This window comes from Epinephelus moara, chromosome 14, assembly GCF_006386435.1.
Source record: "Epinephelus moara isolate mb chromosome 14, YSFRI_EMoa_1.0, whole genome shotgun sequence".
In the NCBI taxonomy this organism is placed as follows: domain Eukaryota; kingdom Metazoa; phylum Chordata; class Actinopteri; order Perciformes; family Serranidae; genus Epinephelus; species Epinephelus moara.
The window spans coordinates 12917483-12925776 of NC_065519.1; the positions used below are offsets into that span (position 1 = coordinate 12917483).

The window sequence follows — 8294 nt, forward strand, 5'->3', positions numbered from 1 at the left end:
CACATATATGTCCCCTGCAGGGTAAAAAAAGGGAAACTTTGGTATTTTTCAACCCAGACCCAATTTTCCTACGTTTTTGTGTCAAAAGAGGGATTTATACTTCTGTGCTGAAACAATGCCTTACCCTACACCATAGCCTGACATGCACCTCCCCAGTTATGTAACTACAAGTCGCAACATAGACGTCCTGTCTGTTTTTGTAAGCTGAAACCATTTCCCTCAGTAGAAACAAAGCTTTTATTTACTTTAATTTTACAGATAAGAAACAATAAATTGTGAAGACAATAAAGCCTCCACAAAAATGGCATTTTAAGTCTTGTGTGATTTATCCTGGCTTCAGACAAGCAGAGGAAATCTCCATTATTTGCTAGGCTAATTTATACAATGTAAAATGCCATAGGCTTGTGCTAATAACATTAGCATGTTATATTTGTTTGGAAAACGTGTTTAGTATAAGACAGTTGTTTTGTCAGAGAACCTTGTGAGTTGTAATGGAGCTGAATTTGTAAAGTTACCTTTGTCAAATGTTGCTGTTGTCCCTGGTTTCATATAAGTAGAGGGAAAGTCCACTAGCTAGTAGGCTAATTTATACAATGTAAAATGCCATAGACTTGGGCTAAAAACATTAGCATGTTGTATTTGTGGGGAAAATGTGTCCAGATAAAGACTTGTCTGCGAATCCTGCGAGTTATAGTGAAGCTGATTTGTGTACTTGTGTTTGAAATTGTCNTACGGGCTCTGGATGTGACGTAATCGTTGCGCGACCATTTTGGCCGGGGGACGTAGGGACGCCGTTAGCCGTTAGCGGTGTCTGTAATAACTCACTAAATGGCCCGTGAAGAAAATATTTTTTTCAGTGGATGTCTTAGTTACAACATGATTGAGCTAACTGGAGTACTTTCATGTCGTATCCGACAACGGGAGGCTTTTATCAGATGACGTCCTGATGTTAGTTTTGATGCTGCTGTTAGCTGATGCTTTCTAGACATCGCGATTTCCCATAACTGAATAAATACCACACATATCAACACAAAACTGCTTTGCTAGCTCAATCATGTTGTAACTAAGATATCCGCTGGAAAGAATATGTTTTTCACTGGCCATTTAGTGAGTTTTTTTTAGATGGCGGCGGAAGCTATATGAACGAGCTAACCCTCGTCTGCTGAGTTTTAACATTGCCGGCTATTTTGTTGCTTTCTGTTGACATCACATCCCTCCTTGAGTATATCCAGTCAGCACCAAGTAAACCCCAAGCCCCACCCAGGAGTCTTTCGGGGCCGTTCTGAGTACCTACCCCGAGGCAGGGACTTGTTTAGACACACCACCGCACAAGTATAAATGCTCACAACGGCATAGGCTATGGCGCAGGCCCTTCATAGAGCTAACACACAAGTGACGAGAAGTGACGACAATTTTTTAAACTGGTCCAGTATTGAGAGACACCAGTGGCAATTGACCCTTTATTAAGTCCTGCCCCTCAAATGCAGACTAGCCAGTTATAGTGTAGCATTGGCTAGCTCCAACAATGGTCCGACAAGTACAAGTCTATGGAGCTGTGCTCAATAGATTGTAATATAATCTTCTCAAATTTCCTTCATTTTCAGGCAGGTTTTGCAGATTTCAAGTTTAACATTGTGCCTGGAGCACGTCATGTATTAATGATCGCTACCTGGAGAGGTTGGAAAAAGATATACGTTTCTTCCCTGTTCCAAAATCAAACCCTGAAAAGTGTAGGGTTAGCTAGCTAGCTACTGAAGATATAGCCTACTGAATGTATACACATGCTGCTTTTGCTTTTTAATGATTATAACAGTGAAACAAAGACCGACCCTGCTGTACAGGAACCAGTGAAGGGAAGCAGGGAAACTTTGCTGATATTCAACCAGCTCGGTGTCATCGCAGAGTGCGTAGATGAGCTCCCCACCCATCCACCAGTGGAGGTCTCGGCATTGGCAGCACGTGGGGAAGCATAACACCATTGACTCACACACACTGTGAGAACACAGATGGTTGAAATTGGCAAAGTTTCCCTTTGTCTTTAATGTCTTCTGTCTCAGTTGCCAGTTGATTGGTGGTTCACTTACACTCTGTGCGTTAGGCTTTAGCTTCTAACTATCTTTGTCTTTTTAACCTGTTATTGCTGCTGAGTCAGTTTGACATCCTGGATATATCCTTCAAACACAGACTGTAGACCCCTCTGTCTGCTTCTCTCTGGAATCACTGTTTCATTTTCCCAAAAATATGATAATATTTCTTCAGGGAGTGCAGTTAGTTACAGTGTGGGCTCCATGCTTACTGCGACAGCTTGTCAGACCACCACAAAGGGGCGGGGCCAAGCAAAGGTTAATTTGGCATTGTCAATTTCTGTCCACTAAAAGTGCTTGTTTTTGCCACTGACAGGCTCAGATTGTTGGTCTAAATGTCCAACAACATTATGGAAAAGATCCCACGGAGAAATTAAATGTTCATACTTACGCTTCACTGGTCTTTTTGTAATTGTGACCCAAGTCTCACTCAAGGAGAAGTCTCATTCTGAAACCTCATTTTTAAGTCTAATGGATCATCCACATAATGTTGTCCGACACTTATAATAACAATCTGAGCCTGTCAGTGGCAAAAACAAGCACTTTTAATGGACGTAAATTGACGGGGCACAATTGCCCGTAGGGATTGCATTGCAGCATGTTTAGCGGCTGCTGGCTGCAGTGGTCTCTCATATTACTCGACCAATTTTAAAAATAGTTGTCTTCATTAGTTACTTAGACACAAAACATGGGAAGACGGGATCTGGGTTCAAAAATACCAAAGTCTGCCTTAAACTTTTTTTCAGTCGCCATCATCTGGTCCAAATGTTAACGTGTCCCATACTTTGCTTTATCACCTAATCGCTGCAAAACTAACGATGTCCTCTTGAACCTGAGCTGTGCCTTGTGTTTACCGCTAATCAGCAACTATAAGCATGTCAGCATGCTAAACTAATATGGTGCTAAACATCCGTGTGTTAGCTTTAGCTGTGTGAGGATAAAAATATCCTGCAATGACAACACCATAACCACTTTGGCACTTCCATTAGTAAGTCAGATGTATCGCTATTTTTGTATTTAGTTGACAAGAATGTTGTTTACAAATCAGTAGAGAAACTATGTGTGTACAGTCTCACAGAGCTGCACCATCACGGCTGTAAACACTCACTCCTGCTCATTTTTAGCTGCAGTTTACTGGCTGTGTATTTCTCTCTGAGCTCTCTGTGTAGGAGTTTCTGGCTTCTTCTCACACTGATTGAAAAGATACACGATGCACATGGACATACATGTTCTCTGGTCGAACGGGTACATAGTGTGCAGTGCAAAGATGAAAAGTTTTCGCACCAGACAAAACAAAGAACAGAGTAAACAAAAGGGCACAGCCAGGTAAAGCCTCCTATTAGGGTCATTTGACAGGAATGTCATTGTTACATGTCCCTTTGCAACGCTGCTTCAACAGTCACGAGTCTCCTCCAAGTTTCAAATCACAGCCCCCCCCTCCAATTCTCTGCAAGTCAAAGCCTATCAGATTAAGGGCGGAAGAACCACAGCCAATCAGAAGTCAGGCTCCCACACTAGCCACTCCCCTGTCCAGCTGATAATAAACAAATGGGAGGTCCATGTGCCTGAATGTTCCCTCTCTGGTGCACTACAGTCAGATCTGAGCACAGACATGTGAGAGCGGAGGGTGGAGCAGGAGGCAAAACAGCGAGAGAGGGGGGCAGAGGGGAGGATGAACCACTTGCACTGTTGCAGGAACATCTTGCTACCTGATCATGTGAAGATACCATGGCATGGGTGGGGTTACACTGAGATTAATGCGCACATGCCCCAGCTCTCAGGGCTCTGGAGCATGCATCTGCAGGTTTAGTTTCATTATGCAACAAAAACCAGAATGCAAAGGGCATGGGGACAATTAAATTATAAGTTTGAACAGGCAACTTGCATCTGTGCTGCAAACTTCCCACCCTCCGCTACTTGACTTGTAGGGACTGTGGGTCTGCATTAGCTTGTTTTGCCTGTTTGCTCCAACACAAAGAGTTTCTGTCCCCACCCCGGTTTCTCCCTCTGACTGACTAATGTTTACTACAACAAGAAAGCTTGCCAGATAATTTGCAAGGCTGTCACTGACAATTTTGCCCCAAGTGCGCATGGATTTTTTTTCCCATTAAATCAAACCAAATGTAAACTGTAGCTGCATAACTCAGCTATAGTTCAAGTGCCATGATGCAATCATGGCTTTTGAAAAGTGAGCAAAAAGTTCTTGATAAAGAAGTCGAACACTTAGGAACTCATAATTTATTGACTTAGTTAACAGAACACAGATCATAAATAGCTACACAAACAACTGATACAATCAATAAGTTACTAGTGTAGCACTGTTTATATTATTTTAACAGCATCTGATCATAAAAAGCAGCACTCCTGAAGGCACAAAGATATTGACTGTGGGTTTTTTTGCAGCACAATGTGAATTTACAGCCGACATTTTTCCATCAGATCACACACAGTTCATTATTCTGCTCACTCTGTATCCTCCTCTGACCAGAAACATCATGTCCATTGCCCCCCCTCGGTTTATTTTTGGCCCTGAAATGCCAATAAACCCTGTGTGACTTTAACTCGAACATCATTTCCATTTCAGTTTCCATGGTGACGATTCCTCCGCAGGTTCAGCTGCTCATTTCAAGAACGCACACGCTGCCCGCCCAGTCATTTCTAAAGAAAGACACAAGTATTGTGCACGCATACCACACATTCACACACGCCTTTTCTCCAAGGACTCTCCCATGACAGAATACACAGGAATGTTGGGCAAAGTTTCATTTCAGCATTCCTGTCCAGTCCAAACACACAGGTCTTCCAGGTACTAATCGGGGTGTGGACACGTTTCTTTCAATGCTACTACTCCTGTTATTGATTGTCACACCCCAAAAACATTGTATTGTAGCCAAAGAGAAGCACAAAATAGAAGCTTAGATTTACGGACGATGTAAAAACAATGTGACCTGGATGTGAATCTGCTTTTCTGTCTGTATCTTTTGCACAAAGCAGATTTTGTAAACCGTTCTCCACTCTGACTGTTTCACTAGTCGCTGAGAGGAAGTCCCTGGTTCCTGCTTGTCATCAGTCAGGATAGCCCATCCCAGTCTGCTCCAGGCCGTCCCTGCATGAGCAACAATGGATCCTTCAGTTCATCTGAACCCAGAAAGCTCCTGTTTGTTGGTGTATGCTGGTGCTAGACCCTCAGCGTTCCTGCAGGACCAGTTCAGGCACCCACTGGTCAATGCGTCGACTCTCCTGGCAGTAGGTCCCCACCTCTTGGAGTCTGCAGTGGTCAGCCTGGGGGTTCTGCATGGGAAACAAAGACAACATTAAACTCATGCTCAGGCTTTAAGGTGAATTCAACCTGCAAATCACAAGGAAGAGTTCCAGAGAGTGCAATAAAAGTTTACTCAATAAAGCCAATGATATGACACAACATTTCAGCTGAAGTGCTGCATGAAAATAATCTGCACTAATATATTTCCACTTTGGCCCTCCAGTTACGTAAGAGAGAACTGTTGTGCTGAGTCAACATACCGTAACCAGCATGCAGTGAAGGTCCCCGTTCTCTTCCTGGTTTCTGTTGGCATCCACAGCACCCAGCAGCTGCTGGAGCCTCTGAAGTCCTGAGACTCGCAGGATGGTAATGCCGCTGTCGCAGCAGAAGGACTGTAGCAGGGTAAAGTGGATCTGCAGTGCCACATCGTCTGCATCGTCTCCGTCGTCGGCTGCCAGAACGCACAGCACCACACTGTCTGGGTCTCTGGGGAGGAAGGAAGGAGAAAATGAGAAAATGATGAGTTTAAGGCAGACACTTGCACTCATGTCTGGGACGGGAGCTATTTCCTGAAATGTGAAGCGAAGCATATACTTGTGTGTTACAAATATTACAAGCCAAAGTTTACAGTTTCAACTCACGCGTTAAGAAGTTTAGCTGATTCATAAATGCCAACGGTCAGGCAGTCTTGTTTCTGAGCTGTCACCAGCAACTCCTCCAGAGCCAGACCCACAGACTGCATCCTGAGGGGGAAACACAGAACAATCAACCTTTTATATTCCAAAAAAGAAAACACTGGTCTTGTCATACAGCCTCTGCAGTGCTTAAATAAGTGTACCTAATGTACCTCATGAGAAAGTCCAAGAGAAGCCATCAGATGTTTTTAATATATCATCCCATCCCATCTGTTTCAGCAGTTTTGTTGCACTTGATTATTGCAATAAAATAAAAAGGAACTTTAAGTCTATAAAAATATGAATATCAATAGTCCACGCACAGCCTTGCTGCAGGCTGTTGCATGCATGTACAGTATTGCACAAGCAACTATAGCTTTTTTTAAACCATACTATGCTCATGTTTACAAATTAAATGTATCTTATATAAAGTATTTGATGCCAAGAATATCTGCACTCCAGCCAGGCAAAGTCTTAAAGATCACAAAGTGGCATTTTACCTAATCTACCTACAGTTCAGGCAACGCAAGGGTCAAAGGCATTCCTGTCCAGCACATGATGTCCATGCACATGGCTCACACAGCCATGAAACTACAGCAGAAGAAAGTGCAGGAGGAAAAAAAACACGAGGAACAAATCTTACCTGTTCTCAATGGATCCAAATCTCTCCTCTGGAATCATGTTTGCAAACTAAATCCCAGTGAGAAAAGCGTGACAGTAGTCCGGCGCTTTGAATATTCCCTCAGTGGATCTGTGCACAAGCGTTGGAAGCATTTGTTGTTGGCAACGTTGCGTCACAGTCTTTATAGCAGGGCTGAGAGGAGGGCGGCACCGAAACTACCCGTGTTTTACAATTGGTTCCAAAGAAATCCAACGTCTCTCTCTGTCATGTGCTTTGTTTGTTTGTTTGGTCACACTGAGTGATGGCTTTGCACGATATGGAAGTACATTTGCTTGGTCATTCTGACTTCGTGATCTGCGTGACAATACAGTGCATAATAAAACATGTGCATTTGCATGTGCATTGGTCTTTTATACGCTTAAAATGTAATAATCCCAAAGGAAACCATCGATTAAAATCAACTTAACTGCGTAAATATGTTGAGCTGTGCAGGCGCAGTTGTGCAACATGAGCTCCTCTTTTCATAACAGCCCAAGTTTCCATAACTGGGCACCAGTTTCTATGAAATTATGACTGACATCTGGTGGCTGAGTGGGGAATAACCTTCCCACTGTTATGAATCTGACAGCCATGTGAGTTTGAGGTCATACATGTTCAAGTAAGACATTCGTCCAAACAAATACCTTCATCCAATCATGTCCATTTAGTTTTTGATTGTATAATGACAACAGTGTCTGCTTAGACAGATTAATGTCAATCCTTTTTTAATTTAACCATCCCACCTGGTAACAATGTGACCACAAACAAAGTTTTCAGTTACAACCCAGCCCAGCATCGGCCCAAACTCAGCGTGCAGGAAGAAATAAGTCTAGCCACTTCCGTTTACCTGATTCGGCTGAAACTCGGGATGATTGACGCCCCAGAATCAGGCCTATTTAAATAAACTGTCCTGATACTGGCAGCCGCGTCTCAGCCAGAATGTCTACAACACCCAATCAGGCCCAGAATTGGCAACCATCAACAGGCCAGGCCACTTAGAGTGAAGTTTGGACAGGTAGGATGAAGGTGACGGCCCAGAAAATGCATACAACATTACAGTTGTCCCAAAAAATCTAAAAGATGCTGTCTTCAGTGATTGTGATAGCGATGGGTCAGATATAATCTGGGTAGCCAGAACGACCCAGCCCAACATGGGCCCAAACTCGGCGTGCAGGAAGAAACAAGTCTAGCCACTTCCGGTTACCTGATTCGGCTGAAACTCGGGATGATTGACGCCCCAGAATCGGGCCTATTTAAATAAACTGTCCTGATTCTGGCGGCCGCGTCTCAGCCACAATGTCTACAACACCAAATCAGGCCCAGATTTGGCAACCATCAACAGGCCTGAATACATTTTGCTGAGGCTGCTAATTCATCCAAGAGCCGTGTCTCAGCCAGAAAAGGCCCAAATCTGTAACAGCTAAATCTGGGCCAGATTTGGCAAAAGTAAACGGGCCAAAGCTGGTTCACATTTGGCACCATCGAGCCAGAACACAGCAGAGTCAGCCGACACAAAATGTTACCAAATGATGTAGCAATACATTTGAGACAAAGGGTCTCAATGAAATATGTGCAGTGTCACATGATTAGTGTAAATTGTCACATGACCAGAG

General features: G+C 43.5%; 1 protein-coding gene across 1 annotated transcript; it reads right to left on the reverse strand.

Moving 5' to 3' along the window:
* Nucleotides 1-4307: 4307 nt before the first annotated feature.
* LOC126400535 (growth arrest and DNA damage-inducible protein GADD45 beta-like) lies at nucleotides 4308-6835 on the reverse strand. Its single transcript, XM_050061299.1, has 4 exons — nucleotides 6664-6835; nucleotides 5988-6089; nucleotides 5607-5832; nucleotides 4308-5375 (listed from the first exon to the last, which is right to left on the reverse strand). The coding sequence occupies exons 1-4, from the start codon at nucleotides 6699-6701 to the stop codon at nucleotides 5271-5273; spliced, it is 471 nt and encodes a 156-aa protein (XP_049917256.1). The 5' UTR covers nucleotides 6702-6835; the 3' UTR covers nucleotides 4308-5270.
* Between the last annotated feature and the right edge of the window lie 1459 nt (nucleotides 6836-8294).